At 40.5% G+C, this 26,080-nt stretch overlaps 1 protein-coding gene across 5 annotated transcripts; it reads right to left on the minus strand.

Annotated features, from left to right (window-relative positions):
* Positions 1-20: 20 nt before the first annotated feature.
* On the minus strand, positions 21-25,068 carry capn10 (calpain 10). Of its 5 annotated transcripts, XM_054766460.1 has the most exons (15): positions 24,948-25,068; positions 22,300-22,383; positions 13,002-13,057; positions 9,426-9,635; positions 8,449-8,580; positions 8,188-8,384; positions 7,737-7,969; positions 7,510-7,657; positions 5,549-5,715; positions 5,231-5,484; positions 4,957-5,159; positions 3,028-3,283; positions 2,761-2,951; positions 2,633-2,678; positions 21-932 (listed from the first exon to the last, which is right to left on the minus strand). In XM_054766460.1, exons 4-15 carry the CDS (start codon positions 9,567-9,569, stop codon positions 903-905), a joined length of 2,001 nt encoding a protein of 666 aa, XP_054622435.1. In that variant the 5' UTR covers positions 9,570-9,635; positions 13,002-13,057; positions 22,300-22,383; positions 24,948-25,068; the 3' UTR covers positions 21-902. The 5 variants fall into 5 exon arrangements, 4 of the variants coding, with proteins under 4 accessions (XP_054622435.1, XP_054622436.1, XP_054622434.1 ...); XR_008567459.1 differs by lacking the exons at positions 13,002-13,057; positions 22,300-22,383; positions 24,948-25,068 and adding an exon at positions 9,960-10,958 and having other exon boundaries at positions 21-376; positions 555-932; XM_054766461.1 differs by lacking the exons at positions 13,002-13,057; positions 22,300-22,383; positions 24,948-25,068 and adding an exon at positions 9,960-10,962 and having other exon boundaries at positions 8,188-8,369.
* Positions 25,069-26,080: the final 1,012 nt, after the last annotated feature.

The raw sequence follows: 26,080 nt of genomic DNA on the forward strand, positions 1-26,080 counted from the left end.
TCAAATCTTAAAGTCTACACTTAAATCACATCTTGTTTTATTTCACATCCAATGTGGTGGTGAATAGAGGCAACATAACAACAACTCTGTACTTCAAATATGTTAATATTCTTGCGGATCTGGATGTCAAACATAGAAAATGCCACTTATTTATATTCTTTGGCTGTGGCTGGCTCCAAGTGACTCAGTCATCAGAAAGCCTTTCATTTTAGCACACACAGATATGGTGGATGGGCAGGAGGCAAACAACACAAAACCAACTGGCACCCTCTTCACACGGGCCGACCTCCTCTGATGTGCCGCATCCCTTGTTTCATCCCTTCCATCCTGCCGCTCGTGGTGACTTTGGAGGCTCTGTTCAGGTCAGAGTGGTGGTCTGAGCATAAAGAGAGTTGATGATGTGGATGGGATTTAGTAACAAACAAGATGTCTTTAGGGGCACTATTGGGTGAGTTGAATAAGAATGGTAGACAACTCTGGCTATGTATGGCACGATGTATCGTGGTGTGGTTTGGTAGGCTCAGCGTTCGCGAGACCAACCCCTCACCCCTTACCCGCTTCTGTGAGGACCTTCATGAGAGGACCCTTTGTTCTGGTCCGGCAGGCGCATCAGCGACTGAATGAGCAAACAGCGGTGTCGGCCTTCTTCAATGGCGGCTGTTTGTTTACACCAGCCAGTCCCGTCATAGTTCATTAGCAGTCCAGCCCACCGACAATCTCTGATGTCCTAATGGCCAATGAGTGGGGCTGCTGCCCATCAAGCCCTCGGCCTCAGCAATTCAGGATAAAGGGAAGTCCCGACGGACGCACACATTCCCACTGGTCCACATGCATAGTCGTACATGTCTCTATGGCGAGGGCGCAGGGGGAGTCCTTTCATCCTGTGCCGACGTCCAAGAGAGCTAGCTTTGCATCACAGCGATGTGAGACACCTGCCACACAAACACAAAAATGCATGGCTTACTCACTGCTGCCATCTTCTGGTCACTGACAAAAAAATCTAAAAAATGTAATGAATTAATATTATACAAGTAGAACATAGCCTCTCTTCCATCTATCTAGCAGTACGCAATCTTTTTGTGCTTCCATTGTCAAAAATTGTACAGGATACCAAAATATGTGTGAAATATTGAGTTTCTGCACCTTTTGCAGTGAGTACAGCACCTAAACAGTAAAGCTAGATATCATGCACTCCCGTGAGACAAAATGGAAGCGGAGGAACACAAAATGTGCATGTAACCTAGTGCAACCAGAGCAACCTCAAAGGTGGTACCATTTGGAGAACAACCAACATTTTCTGTAAAAATATGTCTCAAAAGTCAAACAAAACTTCAAACCATCATCCTGCATGACATCGTATGAGACATCAGTAAATCTTTTGAGAAAAGTGTTTTGCTTTTTCATTAACTGTTTTGTGGGATTAATATCACAAAATTAATATCACAAACCAAATGCTAACTTAAGTAGTATGTAGTTTAAAGTACAATGGTTAATGACTAGCATGGAGAAGATGCCAACAGTTTCCTGTTTCCTCTCTTTCACGTGTCAGGCTTCTTCAGAGGCTGAATACACTAAGTCCCCTACTAACGAACATCCGCCGTGCGAACAAGTCCATATTTATACTGCTACATGGTTGGCCAGCCAGCCCATGTTTACATGTATACTGCTACATGCTTCACCAGCAGAGGGCACTGTGACACTGCAAATGGGACCAACAGCGGGAGAACAAGAGGAGGAGGAGAAAGCTACATTGTAGCTGTATGACACAACCCGGACAGAGCGTGTGATTAAAGTTTATGAAGAGTTAATAGGCCTGCTTAATTCTACACCACCCACAGAACACTACCTCTTTTAGAAGAGTCTAATGATGATGACGACTTGTCCTTTTTTTCCAATATCTCCTCCACCACCACAACGATGTATGCTCGACCACTCCTCTTCAAAGGTAAATAACATTTATAATTACGTATTATATCATTTTTATTATTGTTTTTTTAATTAATTATCCTTGTTTAATATTACTACTGCATCCAAACTCATTTACATACATACACATATACTGTATATGTATACACGTACATGTAGTACCTATATAATTGGTAATATTACCTTTTCCCCTACTTAAGAACAATTTGACATAAGAACGGTCGTCTGGAACCACTTGTGTTCGTTAGTTGGGGACTTAGTGTAATTGTTAATATTACCTTTTCACTTATTTAAGAACAATTCAATATAAGAACGGTCGTCTAGAACCAGTTGTGTTCGTTAGTTGGGGATTTAGTGTAGTTTGAAACTTGTGGTCTCTAATCTTCAAATGGTAAGTTTTTATTTATTACTTTATTTTTGCTTTATTTTATGTTACAATGGTTATCTTCCAAAAGTGAATTATTTTTCAACTTTATTTTTGTTTTATTTACTTTATTATACAGTCATTGTCTTCGAATGGTGACATTTTTACAATATTTTTAAAATATACAATAGTTAACTTCTTTTTACACTTGTATGACATTTAGGAATGTAAAAATGTCACTTAAAACATTGCCTCTACAGTAAACAAAGGTTTTAGAATGGCGACACACCGGATCAGTGTTTACTGTACAGCCAGGTGAAAATGTGGCCAACCTCAACCAACCTCTTGAATGGTTCTTCCCAGCTTCTCCTGGCTTTTCACAACTCTCCTGAAGGACACACAAATACCTTTAATGCTCTCTAGCACAAGGGTGATTACAAAATATACCAAAGTCAGGCGTCAGTGCTAACCTGTGTATTCTGCGAGCAAGGCTGATGGTGAAGTTTCCGGTGCAGTCAGGCTGGTATGTGGATGGTACGATGATGTAAGCTCCGGATGGAAGAGAGCATGCCATTGTGACATCCTGAGTGTAGCAGTGAGGAACACAGCTGGTGACTGGATCCTCACTGGGGATGGTCTGGCTTTGCTCCCCTGCTGGTACCTGTGAAGCAATCAAAGCCAGATATCAAGCATCATTTAATATGATAGATCAAGACTGTCAAACTGTCTGTTGTGACCTTATAAATATGAAAGCCGATGGGGTGCAGGTCAGTGTCGGTGCAGCTCTGGCTCAGGGTAACAGTCACGTTGACACCCACCGTAGCTACGGGCTCATCACAAATCGTAAAAGGAAAGCAAGGGTTCCGTTGGTGAGTAGCGAAGTTCCTGCTTCCTCCGGCAGAGCTTCCCTCTACCCACGAGCCCTGAAAGTAAGTGGATTCCCACTCTCCGTCTGTAGTTGATGGCAGGGAAGGTGCTGGGCACTTCATTGCACTGAGGAGGACAGATCATTCAAAATGGACTACTAAAAAGAAATGTCAGTAATTTTCACAAAAATAGGACCATCATTCTGGAGTGTTTGGTTGATCAAACAACACCATGGGGATCACAGAGGAAGATAGTAAATGGAGATGTGAATGCTTTATATAAGCTAAGATTGTACAAAACACACCCAGTTTCTATTCATTTACACTGTTTACTTTGCATTTCCATTGTCAAAATGGTACCAAAATAACTGATCCGTGCCACTACACTCTTGTATAGTGAAAACCCTAATGTCAATCCATTCCAGGACACTAGTTTGTACTGTTAAAACACATTTTGTCATTGGAAATAAATAATCTGTCCAGTGTCGCCATTAGAAAACATTTACTAACTGTACAGACAACAATTTAAGTAACAGTTTGACAGCTTAAAGGGGTACTTTGGATTTTTTGACATGAAGTTGTATGACATCCCCATCAGCAGTGTACTACACCAACAGTGACTTACCCCGCAGTTGGTACCGTGAGCCCAGATCTGGTCGGATTTCGGTGATGAGAAACATAGTTCCGGTTAGTTATTGGGGTTCCCTAAGAAAAGTGTTTGGCTTCTCAAAACAATATGCATTTGAAAGAGTAAGAATTTGCCTGACTAAAATGCCTCCTCGAAAAAAATCTGACCTCACAAATTACTTTCTCTGACGTCGTATTAATGCGCGCCTTCGGCTGTCTATCGTTGGGTGTGTGTGATGAAGATGCATCCGCCACGATGTTGCAGCCATCTTGTTTACGGATGTGTTCCACAATGGATGAAGATGCGAGGGTCGCAGCAATTTTCATCTCATACACAAGAATGGACGAGCGATAGTGCACATTAATACAATGTCAGACAAAGTAAAGCACAGCAATTTGTGACGTCTGATTTTTCGAGAAGGCATTTTTGTCATGCAAATGTATTATTCTTTTGAACGCATATTGTTTTGAGAAGCCAAGCTCTTTAGTTAAGTAACCCCAATAACTAACCAGAACTACGTTTCTCATTACCGGAATCCGACAACAACACGACCAACTGCGGGATAAGTCATCGCTGATGGACTACACAGCTGATGGTGATGAACTACATGTAATAAAATCCAAACTATCCCTTTAACTGTCATACAAGTGTAAAGAGAAGCTAAATGCTGTATAATAAAACTACTGGAAACTAAATTAAACTCAAACTACTCACCCTTTAATGATGCATGACACAGAAAAAGCATTTTTGTGGCTTGTTAAAGGTGGCAAGACTTTAGGAGATAACGATATGTGCCCAGGAATTTTCTTCACATTAAGACTAAACACAGAGTCCCACTACTGATGTCGTTAGTGTTGCTTCAGCCTTCAACCAACCACTTTACTACTTCGCGTGTAGGTCTATTTCTAGTTCTATGGCTGTCACTACACTTTTCTACTTTGCCAACTATTGGTGCTTTTCTGTGGTGTTTATCTTTTAGATGTTCACTGAGTTGAAATCTCTTGAGATACGGTACGTTGAAGTCTTTTTAGATGTTGGTTTGACGTCAAGTTTCTGTGCAACTTTTCAAAACGTTTGAGTGGTCTTCCACACTGTGTGACCATTTTTAAAATAAAGGTCAATATACAGTGGAGCCATCCCATAACAGCATTTTATCATTAGCTAGCGCTTACCTGAGGAAGGAGGAAGAGGAGGAGAAAACCCTGATGAGGAAGTGGGCCTCTGCTCCTAACTGGTAGGTGCTAGGGATGAGAAGATAGTGTCCGGGCTCCAACTGCCCGTGCAGTACCACTTCTCTCTGGTGGGCGTGGCAGTGAGTCGAAGCACATGGAGGTTTGTTTAAAGTACGGCTCAGATTAAAACGGTTCTTTTTCACCTGGGGAGAGAACAAAGTGATGATGACACGCAAGAAGGAGACAACACCATACTGTGTATGGCGGCACAAACCTTCCACATGTGTAATGCAATGGCATGGTCGTGCTGGCGTCTCATGATATCCTTGGGAGGCGTGTCCGCATATTTGTCCTTCATTTGGCTCCACTTTCTGTGCTGCAGCAGGGAGACAAGAACCTCACCTCTGTCGTACATCTTCAGCCAGAACTTGGGGTTGCTGCTGTAGCTGCTGCTGTTTCGACTTCCACCACAGGAGAGACCCTTTATCCAGCGGCCAGGAAGTTGATGGCGGTGAGGTAGCAGGTTTCCTGACATCATTGAGAAAGTAATCAAGGAAAAGAACCGCAAAGTACTAAAGCTATTAGGAATTACCAGTATAGATGCTTTGTAGGTGTCCCTCCTCATTGATAGGGTAGCCGACTGTGACATCATCAAACCGTGACAGGAATTCAGTTTCATCCAGCCAGAACTCACCCTGTAACACCCTGGCTTGGAGATCCAAAGCCTCAGATGAGTCCAGGGAAGACCATCCTGCTCCACTGCAAAAGGACAGAAAGAGTGAGAAAAGAATAAACAATATACTCAATACAAACAAATTAGGTGGTTAGGTGAGAGTCAGAACAGATTAAAATATGACAAGATTTGTCATTCAGAAAAAAACTGTCTCGGAGGCACTAGGTCTGGAATAATAATAAATTCATTCATAAATCACACAATAAATGAAATTCAACTTAATAATTTTGCCTGCTTCAATATAAAGTGTTCTCTTACTCCATCGCAGCTCACCTTTCGCTGACTCGCTCTTTCGCTGATTTTTTTTTGCAGTGTATAGTGGGAGCTTTACTTTCATGCTCCCAAATACCAGAAAACTCTTCAAGGATGAGAGAAAATGGAGCTAGATATGTCGCCAAGAGGGTTTGGAATGTCGCCAGATCTAGCACAGAGCACGTAGGGGTTTCCAGCTAAGATGCGCTGACACACACAGCAGTGATGAATGAGACAGACCTCGGTGTCACGATAAAAGAGAACAGCCCAAATACAGTCTATATCTTAAAAGAAATAACGATATTTTAAAAATATTGATACACTAAGTCCCCAACCAACAAACACAATTGGTTCCAGACGACCATTCGCAAGTCGATTTGTTCGTAAGTCCAACAAAAGGTAATTTACCAATGATATAGGTACTACATGTACGTGTATACATATATACTGTACATATATGCGTATGTATGTAAATATGAGTTTGGATGTAGTAGTAATATTAAACGAGGATAATTAATGAAAAAAAAATCATAAAAATGATATAATAATACGTAATGATAAATGTTAGTTACCTTTGAAGAGGAGTGGTCGAGCATACGTTGTTGTGGTGGAGGATGAGGAGGATATATTGAAAAAAGGACAAATCGTTGTCGTCATTAGACTCTTCTAAGAGAGGCAGTGTTCTGTGGGTGGTGTAGAATTAAGCAGGCCTATTAACTCTTCATAAACTTTAATCACACACTCTGTCCGGGTTGTATCATACAACCACAACTTAGCCTTCCTCTCTCCTCTTCCTCTTCTTCCTCTACCTGTTGGTCCCATTAGCAGTGCCACAGTGCCCTCTACTGGTCAAGCATGTAGCAGTATACAGTAAATATGGAGTTCCAAAAGGCAAAATACATGAAAATATAGACCAGTGAGCTTGTGTTCGTATCTCCGAATGTTCGTAAGTTTGGGGCTTAGTGTATATCGCACAGCCCTAGGCCTGAGTCACATTTGAAAACATCGGAATTGTGCTGTTCTCACAGACATGAAAAAATCAGATACAGGTCACATATGATCAAAAAAATCATAACTGACCTGCAGTGTGAACATAACCTTAGTCAAAAAATATTGAAAGACAAGTTATATGTAGTATCCGGGTCACTTGGCGTCAGTAATGTTCCATTATTGAGACATGACATTAGAGTCAGCCATGGCACGTTCGACATCACATAATGAAACGTTCCCCTCCCATTTTGTGTGGAACCGGTAAGTCCCCGGATTCCTACTTTGTCCTTCTTTCCCACTCCGTTTGAGACTCTTACTTAAGTTTGGAATAAATAAATTAGAGGCTAAGTAGTTGGCTCGCTATTAGCATGCTATGTTTAAAGCGGAGGCCATGTCTTGTGTCCCAGAAGTAATCCCGTAGCCTGTGCATTACAGTCGAGCAATGTGTTGTACAAAAATATTCCATTTATGAAGAAGGAATCCTACTTCCCTTACCACGGTCGGGTCTGGAACCAATTAACCGTGATGAACGAGGAATTACTGTAAATGATATAAGTCAATAAATATAGGATCATCACCTTTCTGTCCATGCTCCGCCCCAGCAGGCCCTCCCCCAGGGGTTTCTGATCCTCAACAGTCTCACTCCGCTGCTCCCTACTACTGTCTTCACATCCAACCACTCCATCACAGTCATGGCATGATGCTGCTGGTCCAGCTCAACGCCTCCTAACAACAGGTTAGATTGATCTGTTGATGCCATAAAAAAAAAAATTCTACAAGAGGGCATAAACCATAGATAACATACCCCCAAATATGTTTTGAGTGGAGCAACTGAGTGTGCAAGAAGCTCTCATTGTGTATATGAGGTCCAGGTCTCGCCTTTTGCTCGTCCTGGCCTGATTCTGACTCTCTTCTGGTTTGCGGTCCACCTCTGAGCCAACATCAGACAAGATCCAGCACTCTGCCAGACCCCCAGTCAAGTCCACTAAGGCCTCGGACACCTGCCCCGCCCACAGTCGCTCGTATGAACCATGAAGTCTAAAAAGGCACAAGGTTAGGTTTATAGCAGACTGATTTACTAATTAATTCCTTGATTGATATATTACTCAAGTGATTTTTTTTTTTTATCTTTTACATATTATTTTTAATGGAATGGAATGGGAGAATCTCTCCAATCCCATTAAAAGACTCAGAATATTACAAGAATAAAGTAATGAAGCTGAAAATAGCACGGATGGAAGAATTCCACAGTGTACTTAGCGTATGCCTTCTCCAGCAGAGCCACCCAGAAGGCAGAGGACGCGTTGCAGTGTGAGAAGCACAGAGCTGAGTCAACACAGGGCAGGCGGTCATCGATGGTCACCTCTGTCCAGTGTCCATTCTGCCAAAACCGAAAGCAAAAGGAGCCGCGGTATTTGTTGTCACTCCATAGGGGCTGCTGAGCAGGAAAGACCTACAAAGAGTCAGACATTTAATAAAGCCCAGAGAGCCTAATAACAGTAGGCGATTTACTCTACTTTCTCCAGAAGATGTTTGTTCCTGATCAGCATGGAACAAGCACACAGAAACCAGCAATCTCCCAGTAAGCCTTGTTTGGGATGGCTCTGTTGGATGTTGTCTGGGAAGAAAATGGGTGACTGGCAGATCTCCTTGAGATAAAAAAAAATAAATGTGATAATAATTGCTGTGATATCCAGTATGATAATTATCAACTATAACCTTGATTATTTACACATGCACATACATTGATAATGAAAATAACCAAAATACAAGAGTGAAGTCATAAGAAAGAGAACATTTAATTCAATTATTTGAAAAAAAAGAACTGAATCACTGAAATATTATTCAAGTCTAGTAGGAATTTTTATGAGAAAAAAGAGCAAACTTTAATTTAAGCAATGTTGCAATAATGAATGAGAACAAATTTGTAATTTCACGAAAATAACATTCTAAAATTAATAATGTTACACAAGAAATTCATGTTTCATTAATGAAGCCAATTATTTTTAAAACAATTTTACGAAAAGTCATAATATTACAAAAAAAGTTGTACTAATATAATATTGTGATAATAGCGGCCAGCTAATAAAAGTGATAATATTGTACGAGTATGTTGTACTATTATGCACATAGAATGCAATTTTTAATTAACAAATCAAAGTTATGTGATGAGAATTAAATCTTAATTTTATGAGAATGCAGTCGTAATTTTAATTTGAATTCATAAACTGATTGAAGTCATAATATAATAATATAGCCACTTTATTATTGTAACAAATCAACGTTATTCGGTTGACATTTTTATTCTTGTGATAATATGGCTTTTTTCTTGTATTTGTTTTTTTTGTTTTTTTTTTTTACTTTTTTCCTCCACAGAGTGACCCTAATGCTCAGTGTACAATCAAGTGTCAAGTGTCAAGTGTGTCAAAATATTTCATTTAACTTTGTTTTATGACACTGTGTTGCTCCGCCTGACTTCTTCAATCGGACTAACCTGTGGACGGAGCCAGGTGACATGTCCTTGCAACCTGGAGATGGGTGTGGAGCTGTCACAGAACAGGGATGAGTCATCCGTGGGGAAGTCCTGGTCCTCAAAGAGACCGCCTTCACCACACTCCTCTCTTCCATCTCTTTTCATGGCTCCTCTGGGTTCCAAGCTACAGTGTAGTGAAGCCAGTTGTGACCACCATCACCACCTTCATGGCTGTTTGTAGACGAAAAGTATCAACAAAACGTTAAATACTGTAAATTCGGAAGGAAAAGATTAATTGAGGAGGAAAAAGTGAATTGAGGATGATACAGAACATCAAATAGGTATAATCAGATAGCAAAAAATGACATACAAGTACGCCCTCTGGACTCTAGAGGGCAGCAGTGATTATGACTGCGCTAAAACGACAATTCAGTTTAGCATTACGCACAGTTAAAACGAGCGGAATAAAAACATAATATATACATTTGCTACAGTACCATTCACGACAATAAATGTCAGTATTAGCCACACACAATTAAAACCATATTATGTTACCTCTCACTTGCTTAAAGCATCATCCACTCGTCGCCATCATTGCATAGTGGCTAAACTAGGGTTAGCCTGTATGTTACGGACGTTGTAGCATCACCACCAAAATGCACATTTCGTCACGTCTCAGGAGCTGTCATCACGTCGGTTTCACTACTGCCGAAGTGTGACATATTCCTTTATAAATTAGAGGGTCATGTCACATCGTCCAGTATGAACATTAAAACGTCTGACAGTCATCTCTCTTCCGGACATAGAAGAAATTCAGGAAGTGCATCTTTCCTGTGTTCGCGTACACTGCTGCCACCTACCGTTAACACAGTGTATTCAATGAGCAATTTGTCCTTATCAATTGACAATCGATAAACAAAATAGAATGTTTTATATGAATGAATAGACACATTTTATTCATCCATCCATCCCTTTTCTATGCCGCTTATCCTCATTTGGGTCGCGGGACATTTAATGCATTTGAATGATTTTATATTATTACAAATGATTTTAGGTGATTATACCTAATATATTACGAATAAATAGATATATACATAAATAATACATATATGTTTTGTTAAATCACATACTTGTTACATGAATTTTCTGTATACAGTATTACTTGTGTTAGTTTTGAGTCATATTATTGTAACATGATTGTAATTTAAACATCATCCTGATTAAATGATAAGGAATAAACACTAGTGAGTTTGATATAATGACATGACTGTAATACGTAGCGTTTCCATATCGCCTGTTTGAGTTGTGGGTTGAGTTGAGTTGAGAGTTGTGTGTGATAATCTTGAGAGCTGCAATAATGAGCGATAGCTCTTGTAAAAGCAAACAAGCGTGACAATCCATACAGAAGCCATTAAGAGCCAAACTAAACTGGAAATAATTATCTTAATTGGCATTTTAGCATCATGTGCATATGTAACGCTTCTTTTATTGTGTAATGTGAGTTCTACTCCTCTGACAATTTCAAAATCTCATGCGTCATTTAGACATTGTGCAAGGGAATTTGTTGGAATATGTTGTGGCGTGTCGCGTGACACGCCACAACATATTGCTTTGTTTTGGCATCAGTGAACTTTAGCTTGATATTTGTAGATAACAAATATTTGATTGTACTACACGACAGCCAACTGGCACCTTCACATTTGCTCGATGGCGCTAATTTTTAAATTAATCTGGTGTGAATATGTCAAATAATGCCATTATCATCATCATGGTTCCACGCTTTTGCTCAACAAAGCTGAGCAAACATTTTTTTTTCAGCTGTTGTAGTTTGAATCCATCCCAAGTGACAGTCAGGAGGCATGCTCGCAGCCACTGTTACATCACTTCCATTCTTCTGCACCAGTGCACAGAGTGCTTTTTTATGAATAATACAGACGGACTGGCGGGGGTGGCGATGACGGGAGGGGACACATAGAATGAGGATTCATATACACCAATACAAAATACTCCCAACAATATTTCAGGTTCGACTTAATTGTTTTTAGTATACAGTGGTATCCTCACCTAAGTTGAATGAAAATTGTATGGGATAAATTTGGCACTTTTACAAGAAGAAAGACGTAATGTTAACATCAACTTGTAAAATTAAAATATTACTGTAATTTGGTATTGTTTTTTTTGTGTGTGTGTGTGTTTTTTTTTTTACATGTGTAGAGTGTTAAGTCATTACAAGATTCAAACAATAATTTCAGGGGGGGAAAAATAATTTTAGGACAATTAGTATTTTATGATGATTTCTTTCACAAGAATAAAAGGAGTAATATTATTACTTTACAAGAGTAAAGTCATCACAATTTTATGTTTAAAAATTGCATTTTTTACAGTAATTAGGTTGTAATTTTATGAGACTAAAGTAGTAATAAAACAAGCATAAAGGTATGCCTTAATTCAAATAGGGACCTGTTGTGGATCTTGTCAGGTTTTTACTTCTATCTTGTAGTATTGTGAGTATTTTCATGTATTGAGTATTTTTATTTTCAACTATTTTTCATAATATTGTGACTTTCTCCTTGTAACTGTGCAACTTTATTCTCACAGCATGCTGACAAAGTGGATGACATGTACAATGGATATACAAATACAATATACTCACACCAGTGCTTCAGGTTTGACTTTATTTTAAAAGAAGAGAGTACACTACATGTGAAATGAGCACACACACACATACAGGAAACCGGACAGCACATACAATAGGACATCCTCAGTTGTAAAGTTCAAAACAATCGCTTTATCGCTGCCTTTTAAAGCAACACCGGAAAAGACTATCTTACAAACTGGACTAATTCTAGTGCTTATTTGTTCCTTTGGTCCTTTACTGGCAAGCTGCACACGGCTGGCGGTTAACACGGAGTTAAGCGAGCGCACTGTATAATTAGACAAACAAAAAAGGAGATGGATGCAACATCTGAAGGAGAAGAGGCTCCAAATGATTACACATTCACTCCACTTCCTTCCCCCTTGCTGCACACATAACTACCAATTAGATGAGAGGTGGATGAGGACAAGCCAGAAGTCTATTTGTGTCGCTATCTCCCTCTATCGCCACCTTCTCCTCCTCATGGTGAAGACTCCCAGTAGCCAGAAAATAGAAGTGAAAAACAAGAAGGAAATAAATAAAAAAAATCACAGCGTATCACATCCGGTTTGGCTGATTGGCCGAGACTGGGCAGTCAAGGCAGATCTAGGCCACAGTTGCACTCATTGTTCAGTGAGCTTTTCTACACAGTCCAACCCAGCGACAGCAATGAATGTTGATTGTGACCTTTTGAGGTCCCAGAGCCACAGTGTGACTTCTGTACACGGTTTGCGTGTTTCTGAATTTGCATGTGCCCACTCGCGCACCGTCGGTGCATTCTTTTGCTCATCACTGACGTTGTCTGGGCGAACCTCAGGGTACAGTCAACGGTCGATGGTTTTTATGTGATCCATACCAAACTCACCGACAGCGTTGAATGTTCACCGAGGCAAGCAGGACCGGGCGGGAAGTCATGACTCATAGCTTCAAATGGAACATAAACTAAGAAGTAGTTGCATTACCGCCACAATACCACCTCCTGGATCAAAACTGCGTGAAGTCATCTTCTGGTGGACATCTGAAACACACATGAGAGGAAGGCTGCATTATCACAACACAATATGGCATTTATTCCTACCAAAATCACACTTTCTGCTCCTTAAATGCCCAAACCGATGCAATAACGAATCTGGAGCAACTACAATGACACCCAGGAGAGTGCAGACCCCTACCCAAGTCCAAGAATCCCAACCTGGCTCATCAAGAAACTGCCCAAATGTTGTCTCACACTTGACACCAAAAGTCTAGTTTGTGTGAGTGCTGATGCAATTGCTCCTCCAGCCCGTTATTGATGATGATTGTCACCTTGCATAATGGAAATAAATAGAAAGACTCAGTATAATCCACAAGCAGCATACTCGCCCACACACGAGCGCATGCGTATGCAGACAGCTTATGTGCCATACAATTAATGATAATCACCACCTTGCATAATAGAAATAAACAGAATGACTCGAAATATAATAAGTCATATAGTGGCAGCAATACAGCATTGAGCAACGGGGCGCGGTGCCATTCTGTGTGGGTACAAGTCACAAATTATATTAAAATATCTAATAGGCAGCCAATGTCTGACTTTATCTTGAAGTAAAATATTTTGATAGGCATTTTCCTCCTTGGTATATAGTCGATTCACAAGTGTAAGTGAAATATGAAATTTTGAGGTCTTATTTAGCACAATTTGGATAGGTACTTTTGCTTAGTCATTATTTATAGGCATGCAGTTATGATGTTCTCCCTCATTTCCTTAATAATGTGCTCTGAAATGTACTTTGCACATGTAATTGTGTGTATTTAAGATGACATGCATTATTCTCAAACAAATATCCTCTCAAAAAACAAATAAACAAATCCACTTCATTTTGATCTGCAAAATCGAAAGAAAAAAGACACTATTATTCCATTATGTACAAAATGAATCAATTTAATTGTTGTAAATTATTATCTTTTTTTTATTGGATAATCGCTCTCTGAATGTTCTGAACTCCTGTTTCAATTCCTGTGTTATGTATTGATCATAATAATAATGGGATTTATGGATGTAGCTCAACTTCCGATAGCTATGGTCATGTTCTTTAGATCAGAAGTCGTTGAGACTGAATCAACAGTGCTTGTGATGGTTGCAGCTAAGTAGTGCAGTACATTTCCATCTATAGTCGTCCCTTGCCGGACATCGCGGTTTGAACATCACACCCTCGCTCTATTGCAGTTTTTCAAAAATGTATTAATAAATGATTGTTGTTTAGTGATTGAATACAACCTATCATTAGTAAAAAAAAATGCACATTTATGCAAATTGCACTTACTTAGCCTAAATGAATCATTTTCAAGCATAAAAATGTCTAAATGACCTAACTAAATGAACTAAAATACAAGGCAGAAGAAGCATTGTAATTGTGAATGTTGTATTCTACATTGGCCACTAGGTGTCAGTAATTGTTAGGTAAGAGAAGCACCAGACGTCATTGCCAGAACAGGCATTTATTGCAGGTTTCACTTTTGTCACACCAGGCACAATAATAATAACATAATAATCATAATAATAACATGGTTTGCTGTTGAGGCCATAACCCGCGACAAGCTAAAACTCAACTCTGAACCTCTGACATCATTTCCTGTCCTTCTATACATTTGGCCGCCCGCCACTAAGGTCCCCTAGGGAACACATTTACTGTGACAGACAGAGCAAGACTTTTATTTACATTTTAAATGGCTGATTTACTCTTATTGCCTCTACTATATTGCGTAATATGAGTGCAAAGCCATTTAAAGCCGCCAGTACAATACATTGATGAGACAATAGCCACGTCAGGAAGTACGATGTCCAGAAAAAAACAAGAAGCTACTAACATGTGAGTCTATGTTATCATATTTATGTCTAATATGTCTTATTTTCTCTGATATATCTACTATATTACATTATATTATACATATTATACAAGTGTAAAGGTGACCATATGGGTTTTATTTCATGTCAAAGAGCTTTAAGAATGTTAAACACTGTATTTAGAAGAATGTAAACAGATTTTCTATGCCATAATCCTACTAGTTCATTTATCGCGGTCAGGTCTGGATTCAATAAACCGCGGTAAATGAGGGACGACTGTATTCCTTTAAGAACGTGATTAAATATTAATTATTAGGATTCCATCCTTAGTTTTTCTAAATATTGTACTCTTCAATGTCAAGTTTGACTAAATACGAATGGGTTCTGTGGGTTAAGTAAAATTTTAAGCAACAATAAATGATGTACTAACGTCACTGACTGGGTCATAGTTATTATTTTGTTGTGTGGCTGAGGAAACTACATGCAGCAAATCACTGACCTTTCCATAAACAAACACTCTCATGTGCGACATTAGTCAGAATAATATTAGAGGCTGTCATGGTTCTTATGGACATCTAACCTAGGGAACAATGCTGCCATGTCCCACAGTGCAGTCGCCCCTTTCAACCGCTTGGCCACTGGCTGAGAGCTCCCATTGTCACAGGCTTGGGGGACAACTAGCAGCAGTGTTAACCCGCCGCCTCGCCGACCGGGGACTGACGTCATGGTGCCCGAACGCGCATCTATGAACATTTGTTACCCCTCCTATTTTATCGGCTTAGGCCGCTGATGTCATTGAGCAACGGGGGCAGTCAGCGGGGGCGTTGTGGGCAAGCTGAATCCATTACTCTGCTGGGGTGGGGAGGAGGCAAATGTCAGCCCACCACACCAACACACTCTCCCCTCCTTGCCCAACATGGATGAGAAATGCATCACGTTATTGCAGCTATAATTCAGAAAGCCGTAAAGGAGAGAGATAATTGGCTCTTTGAGTGCACGCTTGTGCACGCTCTGATTCGTCTGTTAAAATGCACAACATTTTGACAATTATAGAGAAAGAAATATATCATCCTGTAGGAAGTAAATATATCATCCTGTAGGAAGTTTATAGTAAATAAAATATTAGCATAAAATGGTAACTACCTGCTGAATGAATAAAGCTATCAGAGGCGAGTGGTTTTGTTTTCACCCCTGCTGGTTGGTTTGTAAGTTAGCAGATTTACGCAAACACAACACCACTGACTTCCATGCACCTTTGTTTATGGATGACACATATATCGAGCAAGAACTTATTCAATTTTATTGCACATTGGACCAAAAACATGGATAGAGCAATTCATTTCATATTGTGGCCATTTATGCTCAATTGAACCTCATTTTCCCTTTGCGGTATCTTAGCTTTTGGTGTCAACGCGGTTATTTCATAACCCCCCTTGAGACTTGGCAGAACACCTTTACAGTAATCCCTCGTTTATCGCAATTAACTGGTCCCAGACCTGACAGTGATCAGGGAATTTCCGTAAAGTAGGATTCCTTATTTATAAATGGAATATTTTCGAAGTTAGAGCATAGAAAACCTGTTTACGACATTCTAAATATGGTTTTTAACATTATTAGAGCCCTCGAGACATGAACTAACACCCCTATAGCCACCTTTACACTCGTATTACCACATATAGTAGACAAAATAAGAGTAAATAAGCCATTAAGACATAAATGATAATTGTGCTTATGTGTGTTCATATAAATGTGTTCCCTAGGGGACCTAAAAGAGAAGCGGAAGGAAAGTGAAGCCGGGGGTTCAGATTGAGGTTGACTTTGCACGGGTAACGGCCGCAAACGTAGCCGGTGTTTTTATTAGGGATCCATCGATAAGTCTGATCCTTGTGCGTCTCACATTACACAACATTACAGTAACGCTACTGACACGTAGTGACCAGTGAAGAATGCTACATTTATAACGCTATATTTGCTTAAATATGTATATTTTTTACTGACAATAGGCCGTATTTGACCACAAAACAGCATGATTTAATTAATATATACTTCTAAAAAACAGTGATAGCGTGGAACCACATAACTCGAAGCGTGAAGTGGTGAGGGACGACTGTATATCATCATTTTGTCCCTTCCTGCCCTCATGTGGCCATATCATAAGGGTTGTCCTAAATTTCTTCAATAACAATGATTATTTACTACAAATTTTGGTGGCACTGGTTGATTTTCAAAACATTTTTTCCCATAGGAAATCAGGAATGTGAAGTAATTCCAACACGTAGTTCCAAAACCTTTATTAACTTTACAGGCAATGTTTTAAATAAAATAAGAACACATGTTGAGTTTTGACTTTGGAGGTTGCACTGTATTTATTTCATTGTACTTTCACAAAATAATGATGAATATAATCATTGAACTTTAGATTTTTTATGTCTACCAAGCCTAAAGATGAGTTTTAACCTGTTTTTGTGTTGTTTATTTCAAAAGTAGATATATTTTTCCCCGCATAGGATATTCACACTTTCACCCCACAATGAGACCTTACATGAAAAAGAGGATGTGTCAACGTGTCGATGTAGTAGGAGAAAAAAGGGGCTTTGCCATGGCAACCCAAGTGTCAGGCAGCCATTTCTTCTTAATCCACTTCCCCCTTCCATCCAGTTCAATGTTGCGCCCTCTGAGGGACCCCCACTCTCTACAGCTGAATATTTCTTTTGTGTGGAGAGACCCTCTGAATATATATATACGTGTGTGTGTGTGCGTGAGAGGTGAAGGGGGGATGGACAGAGGTTACAAGGGGAGATCATAGCTCACCCAGTATAAATGGGGGGAGGCGAAACTGCAGGCCGACAGTCTTACAACGGGGGTACAATCCAGAGTTTAAATCACACACACACATTTGAAGGCTATGTTGATGGAGGGACATAATCTTTTGAAATAGCTGATAATCACACCATATGGCAAGCAGCTGGGCCACTCTTGCCTCAGCCTATCACTAACACACCACCATGCAGCTTCATAGCACCACACTCATCTATTCCTACAGGAAACTTCTTCCCCAGGCGAGGCCACTCCAGCCTGCCGACAAAAGCGCTTGTGGAAGAAGTGGGTGGGAAGAGGCGTCAGCTGCTAGACAAAATAAGGAAAAATAGAGGCTCTTTTTTTGTTCCCGACAATAAACGATCTTCGGAGCACTTCCACAGCTGCAGCCAGATAGGCTTTCATTTCTCTTTCCTTGACTCGGAGGTGATTTAATGTGGATGATAAAATTCAGAAGGATTACAGTCGTCTTCATGCACACAAATGGGGACACAAGAAAGTGAGAATTAGCGCAAGAGAAAGTTTGTAGGAATGAAGTACGGTATACACCTCGAGTCAAATTCTCATGTCGACACAATGTGGCAGTTAGCATTCATGGTTAACATAAATACTGGGGGATAATATTTCTGTATACAGTAGAACCTCTGAAGTGGAACATATCTGTTTAATGGAGCCGGTGGACTTCCAAGTTGTTCTAATTTTAAAACATTTTTCCACATAGTAATGTAATTTGTTTCAGGATCAAACTACCACCATCCTGAAATGTTTAAAGCAACATACTTAACTGAAATATAAGCATCAAGTTCTTTAAAACCACTAGTTGTAACATATGCTAGCTGGTGGTGGTGGTGATATTTTGGCTGAATTTTTTTTTTATCTTGAGATATCAAGAGATATACTGCAGCATTAAGGCCCATTTTCTGTTCTATGGTTATCATCACACTTTACTCTTTGCCATCACTGGCACACAAAAAAACACATAAAAGCAACACAGAATTGACGTAGTTCAGCTTTTTGAGGCTCACTGAGCTGAAGTCCCTCTACGTCACACATGATGACCGTTTTGAAGTCCAAGTTTTGTTTTACTTTTAAGCTTTCAGAGGTTCCACTGTATTCCTGCTTTCATCACGGGGTGATTAAAGTCTAGCCGAGCCTCCGGAAATCCCAAAATGCACTTCCCCAAGAGCCGTGGAAGAGTGGAAGGAGGAGGTCCCAGTGGTTTGTCTCTAGGGTGGTCTGATGCAGCAGTGGGTGAGGTTTGAATGTAGCGGCATGTCCAGTGTATACTGTACTCATAATGACTACCAGACCTGCAGATCTGCCTTGCGGGGACCCTCACACGGCAACCCCCATGCATATGCTTCACTTTATCTGAAATGTTCTATGGTTTCACGAATCCTCAGTTTTCATAAAAGACGACCTAAATATTCAAAGTATGCGCTTTAATTATATCCTGTGGTTCTTTTCATCTATATGTAGCTCTGCTTAAGCAAACCTGCTCCAATCTGCTCTAATTGAAACCTCTAGTTGCTGACTCGGCTGATTGAATGTACCCTGTCCTATATAAAAATGTCCCAAAAAAGTCCAATCAATAAACCAGTGCACGTAAAGAGCAGGGTGAGGGACACAAAGACTATTACGAGACAGTAAAAGCGCCAATAGGGAGCAAAGGGCACATTGTAACATAAGGTGCAGAGTCTGTTCAACAAGTGCGACGACATAAACTTAAAAACAATGACACACCGAGCGCGCTGGTGTGTGCATGCGCCTCAAAACTGATTGGCAGTGTGGGGTCGTTGGGTGACCCCTGACCTTTTTAACCCTCAAGGAATGTTGTCGTGCTGGTGCGCGTATTGTTCCTGCCTCCCTGAGGAGACCTGGCCATGCATCAGATGGATGCAGAATGTTCCTTAGGGCTTCTTTCTTCCTTTCTTCCCCGTAATCCTTTCTTTTCTGCTCTTCACCCTCAGATTTCGCCAAACAAAAGGTATGAGAGTGGGCTGTTGTTGTGCACATGCATGCAGAAAGGTCACTGACCTAAATTAGAAAAGTAAATCAAAAAGAAACCTTCTTTACAACCTGCAAATAAATCTTTGTACTTTATAGCTCTAATGTGTATTTTCATGCAGTGTGGCACTGAAGGAAGTCTTGGCGGAACTGACAGATGAGCGAGCCAGACAGACAATTACCGCCCAGGTACGTCCTTTATACCAACCTAGGGCTGGTCAGAGGAAATGGAGGAATTTATGATGTCATAAAAAAGGACCAGAAGAGAGGTGTCTGAGAACAGGTTGTCTCTGTAGCTGTAGCCATAAAAAAAAAAGAAGTCTCCTGTGGTTTCCGCTCCCGCCCCCTGATGACCGCGTGAGATGATAATAATCCACTGAGCACCACTAGTGCATAATTCAACAGCGAGCATGTGATAAGGAGGGAGATTTTTCAATAAAACAAATGTGTCAGTGGAGCAAGAACCTCTGCCAACAACATCCATTTGGCTCAGCATTCCTGAATATTGTCATTAGAATTTGTGCATTATCCAATGACAAATTAAGCAAAACCTCATAAAATATTCTTCAAAAAGTGCAAAGAAAATCCAGATCAACACTAAAATTGAACAGATTTAACCCAATTTAAACGTAACTGAGTTTGGCGGCAACAACTCTTCATATCGGACACTCATTGACATACTTATAAAATAAAACACCAGGATTGTTGTACTTTTTTTTATTTTTGTAAGTTTTCCCCCAAAAATATATTGATTGAAAAAATATTGATACAACATAATATAGCAGTATAATATGCTTCTTTCATTACATTTACAACTTTTTGCATTGTTGTTGAAAAAAACAATAAAATGGTTTTACTGCATTTTACTGCTTTAAGTTGCATCCTTTTTGTGGTGCAACAGCATATTCTCATTCTTGGTATTAGATGTTTTGATGCAATTCATTATTTAATTATGTTGCATTTTATACATATTATATTGAATCATTTTAAATATTAAAAATATATTTTAAAATATACTCAAACCTATTCATTGCTTAAATCAATTTGCTTCCAAGTTGTTGTTGTTGTTTTTTTTTTTAATTAATCAGATAACTTTCCGATCCTACCTACAGGTGTAATGAAAAAGTTCCTTAGGCAACGTAAATGACATCCAGTCCTTGTATATACGCAGCGGCGCACTTCCCACTCCGAGACGACGTTAAAAAAAAGAAAGAGAAAGGTGGTTATTTGCTCTACAGCCTCACTAAGGAGGGTTCCCATTGTAAAAAGGAGTGGCTGCACAGCCCCTTTTCCTTTCATCCCTCTGTTGGAGACACGCTGCCTTTGTCTCACGGAGGACTGAACAAGCAGTCTCCTGGCTATGCTACACTGCACAAATACCTGGGAACTACCACTGACCCGGTGGGAAAAAAAGAGGTGGAGGAAGAGGCGGGAATGGGGTGCAGGGCACGTAAGGTGTGATATGGCTTGACTGGACGGTTAAAAAGGAATACAAGCTGTTAATATAGGACGGCGGAAGGAAAAGCATCTACAGCCTGTTTAGTCTGAAGTACATAAAGCCACCCCTCTTTACCCTACACATACACTTCCATGCCAGCTCAGCAGTATAGCGCCACTTCCTGTATACGAGGGACTGTATGTGGTGAAGTGAGTTGAAGTCCTCCCCTAAGCGACCGCAGCCAGCCCCAATGTAAAGCTTTATGTTCCAGTCTGCACAGGCCGTCTCGGCAGACAGACCTCTCTGTCACACCTCATAAAGCAGAGCTCAAGCAGCAGGCCTGTGTTTAAACCCGGGGGGGAGGTCGGTTTGGGGGGGGTGATAAAGCAAAATAAGGACAAAAAAGGAAGAAAATACAAAAGACACATGGACAGAAGATTTCATTGGAAGACTGATAAAGTTTTAATTGTCTCCTCATTTTGAGTTTCGGCCTAATTGTCAAGAGGAAAGCGAGGAGCCACCCGTTTATTTTCAAACAGTCCACAAAGAATGCCTGTCATTTCCTGGCGTTCCCCACTTCCATATGAAAGCCCCCCTTTTCCTTCATGAACACAATGGGAAAGATTCCAAAATTTCCATGGGGAGTTTCTCATGTGCTCGAGCATGTTGCGACAGGACCGTCTGCGTGCGATGCAAGCGAGCCGGACAGCGCTGCGATGATTAAAGCGTCCTCGGCATCTCATAAAGGAGCAGACCGAAACAAGAGCAGATGTTCAGAGTTTAACAGGTTTCGCTAACCTCCTCCCGACTGTCTCCGTCTGATCCATAATGCAGGAAAATTACACACCCACCGCATTAAGATTTTCTTAATTAAGCAAAAAGGAGCGCCGGTTCAAATGTCATGTGCTTCTGGACGCTCCAATAAGAACCTTGAAAGCCACCTGGCTTGACCCCGACAGACCTGAGCCTTTGGCTAGACGTGAGGTCAGAGGTCATGCACTCATCTAGGTGGGCAGTATGCTGTGGACGCCTGAGGCAGGGTGCAAAGTGGGTGAGGGGGCAGAGGGGTCTCCATTACCTAACCTTTCCATTTACACAGGGAAGCACTAAACACACATATGGACACAAGTTCCTGTCGATGTGAACTCACTGACCGCTTGACGTCATTTACCTGCAAGGCCTGCACGCAGTCCAAGTGGTCTGTGCTATCGTGGCTCCCCCCACAAAGCTGCAGCTTTGGGTCCGTGGATGAAGTCTGGCAGTGAAAAAGAAACACACTGGTTTGAGGTTTATTCGAACTTTTGGTTCACACCCCACTAAGCGTATTTGCTTTATATCTCTTCCAGTTGACTCAGAAATAATTAATTTAAAGTTTCATGGAGACGACTGAAGGGGGGGAGCACATTTCCTCTCCTCATGTACAGTCTGTGTTCAATAGTTGATGGAGGCAGGAAGTGGATCTGTTAGGAGTCATGTGATGTGTGGTTGGACTCCCTGATGGTAACAACATTAGATTTTCACAAGATGGAGCTGCAGGAAGGTTTAGAAACAACGACAATGGCCGCCTGCACTTCAGAGCCTTTCAGTGGAATGGGACTTCTTACAAGCGATAATGGGCTACACGGGAGCTAGCATCATTGTTGCAGCAGGAGACTGGAGAAGCCAACATCCGCCCACGACCTCAAACTGTATTAAACAGATGTGGACCAGGACATCCGCTAACCCCCACAAACAAGCATCCCATCAATTAGCATCCTTCTTTAGGGGAACCACCAAAGTGAACAATTCGGAACATTTTCAAAAGTCAAACAAAACCGTCATCTTTAGCAAATCTTGTCAGATTAACTCCACAGGCGAGTTTTGCTTCCATAGAAGGCTACAGAGGAAAAGTATGACGATAACCATAGAACCGGACATGAAATTAACTGTGTCATAGCAAATCTTCTCACTACAATATAAGCAATACTTTTAAAATTGATTACTTTGTATATATTTTGCTTGTTTTATTGTTGTTTCGGCTTGTGTACGTTGCCTTTAAAGTCGCAGACACATAAAACGTAGTATTATGATTATAATACATTAACTAGATCTCAGTTATACACACAATTAATAATTTATTAATTAATTATACCCGGCAGATGCTTACATAATTGCACTTATTATACCGTAGTAAGCAGTATCTAGAAAACGTCATCAGGTGACAGTATCGCGCTGCAAATACCTTCCGTTTTCCAAAAGTAGCTTTACTTAATTTGATTTATGTTTGATTTAGTGTTACTATGCTTCTCGTTACACCTGTATGACAGTTAAGACTTTCAAAATGTTACTTAAAACATTACATGTCACGTTAGTGATAGTTTGACTACGGGACAAATTAATTCACTTTTTATTTACTGTGTTTTTTTTATTATTTCTAATTATTTTGAACGACTTGAAAATCAACCATCACACGCTCCACTTCAGGGATTCCATTGCATTTAGTTAACATAAAACTTGGAGTTTCTCCAACTTATCAGGATAAAGCTCTCATTAAAAGGTTAGTAGTTTAGCTTTGTTTTAGTTTGATTTAGTATTACTATACTTCTTTTTACACTGGTATGACAGTTAAAAACGTTAAATTGTTACTTAAAACATTGCCTTTGTGTTAATAGCGTTTTTTTTAAATCATGACGACAGTTTGAATCTGGTGCAAATGAATGCACTTATACATTATTTCCTATGTGAAGGATTGCTTTAAAATGATAATAAATTGAAATACACCGAGCCTTTAGAGGTTCTACTGTACTTAATTACCCTAACATAATGCTTTCCTCCATCTTATCAGGATAAAGTGGATAGGGATAGTTTCTCATTAAAGGCAACACACTTTTTCATGTCATTAAATCACGCTGTGTTCAATGCCCTGTTTAATGCAATGCTGCACTAAGCGTCTAGACCTACTATATTCCAGATGGCAGAAGAATTTATGGAGACTGGCTCATTAACCGTAAGCCATATTAGTGCTGAGAGACATGAATGGCAGCTTGAAGAAAAAAAATCTTTAACAAAAAAGGGAAGCAGTCTTTGCTGATGATGTGCTTCTAAAGAGTGGACGCCCTGAAAATGGCAGTCGAGCCATGTGAGACATTCAGATGCGCAAAAAGAAGACACTTTGTTCCGGTCTATTTCTGCAGAGGCGTTGTTGCTGTGTTGTTGCACTTACACAGGACATCACATGTGTAGTAAATGTGGAATTGCAGCGCTGGTGTGTGTGTGTTTTCTGGGTTAAGCAGACACACCATGCGTCATGGCGTGGTCATAGACGGGTGGTGGCTCTGAATGATTGCTGTCTGCTCTTCAGGTGCCTGTTTGTGTGTATGTGTGCGTGTGCGCGAGAGAGAGAGAGCGTGAGATTTTTTTTTTCTCAGGAGAAGGAGGTGCTGCTGTTCTGTAATGTCGATAGAATGACAGATGGTCCACACAAAGCCGGTGCGCATTGTTCAAGCTGAAAAATAATAGCCACCATTTATCAGACTTCGCGCACTTTGACGCGCATTCGGATGAGGAGACGAGTCTGCAGAGTGGAAATTAATTTCAGTTAAGATGGTTTGCAAAAACTTTACAGTATGTATGTCTTGCACCACGCGTGGACGCCTCTCCGGAAGCATCGGATAAGTTGAAGTGGTGTTATTCAATGCTTTCTGATGGGGAATGCTCCCACAGTCGCGCGGTTCTGCTCTTACGAAAATACTTTAAATAGATATGTATATATATTTAAATATCCACTCACGCCTCATTCCGTTACATTTTTATCACATTTCAATATTGACGTATACTCACGCCGATCGTCCAACACGTAGATGTCCACCGGTGACTATTTTCACTCTCCGTCCGGTCCAGGAGCAACTCCACACCGAATGAGCGCCGGTGCCCAAAATCCACGCATGACGTCTGATTCGGCAGCTCAAGAAAAGGGAGGGCATCCGGTTCGCACGGATCACCGGGAGGAGCGTGATTGGCTGACGGCAACATAGCTTGACAGGATGCGCGCCTGCCATTGGATAGATGAGGCCAAGGGGGGCCGGGCTAGCTGTTGTATTATTCAGGAGAAAGCGGGTGGGGAGAGAAGGAGGACACTCGGCGTTAGCGTGCTCCTATATGTCTGCAGACAATAGACTGTCTCTCTAGCACATTCACACACACTTTTTACTTAGCAGAAACACATCAATAGTCGCACATAAACATCATATATGTTGCCGACACCGGTCATCTCAAGCGTACATCCAGTAATGTGCTGTTATTTATAGAACAATCACAACAATGACATGTTTCAAGTTATGTACCCTTTTAAAATGTGCTGGACTAACCCATTTGGAGGACACATTTATAAATTAATCAAGCAGCCGCATGAAAAGCATGAAATATCAATTGTGTTTGGCTACGAAGACGCGAGAAGTGCACAATTCTCCACACGGGGGTAAGGGAGGAAATGGTGCATGGATAAGTCTCTCTTTAGATCCTCTGCTGCTTCAAAACCACGTTCATCTTCCTGTGTGTATGTGTGTGTGTTTTAGGTATATTCTTTCTTTAGGAAGATGTGACGCCATGAATTGAAGGTCCCCTGTTATGCAAAATCGACTTGACTATGCGTCCCTAAAATCAATTTATGAACACAAAACAAAAATCGATCATCTCCCTAGCTTGTTTGCCGCGCCTTTTAGAGGAAAACAAACGCTTAAACGGTCGCTTTTGAAGTGCTGAGTTTTCATGATGTCATGAAGGAAAAACGTCCTTCTTCATGGACGTGATACCGCCTCTGATCGGCCCTTAGCTCGATGAGCTGGCCCTGCGTATACGCTCACCACTTCATGGGGAACAGCTTTATATATACATAATAATAATAATTTGTTAAACATTTGTTTACACATCCTAAAACAAAGCCCGAGGTCTGCCATTTTATTTTTCTCCAGAAA

Source organism: Dunckerocampus dactyliophorus, chromosome 2, assembly GCF_027744805.1.
Source record: "Dunckerocampus dactyliophorus isolate RoL2022-P2 chromosome 2, RoL_Ddac_1.1, whole genome shotgun sequence".
Lineage (NCBI taxonomy): Eukaryota > Metazoa > Chordata > Actinopteri > Syngnathiformes > Syngnathidae > Dunckerocampus > Dunckerocampus dactyliophorus.

What these genes read in the sequence shown, in the direction of transcription:
- capn10 (XM_054766460.1), bottom strand. Translation starts at nt 9,569, where the DNA reads ATGAAAAGAGATGGAAGAGAGGAGTGTGGTGAAGGCGGTCTCTTTGAG. An exon ending in TCACCTGGCTCCGTCCACAG is followed by an intron (nt 8,581 to 9,425) that starts GTTAGTCCGATT and finishes TTTTATCTCAAG; the next exon opens with GAGATCTGCCAGTCACCCAT. An exon ending in ACAAACATCTTCTGGAGAAA is followed by an intron (nt 8,385 to 8,448) that starts GTAGAGTAAATC and finishes GACTCTTTGTAG; the next exon opens with GTCTTTCCTGCTCAGCAGCC.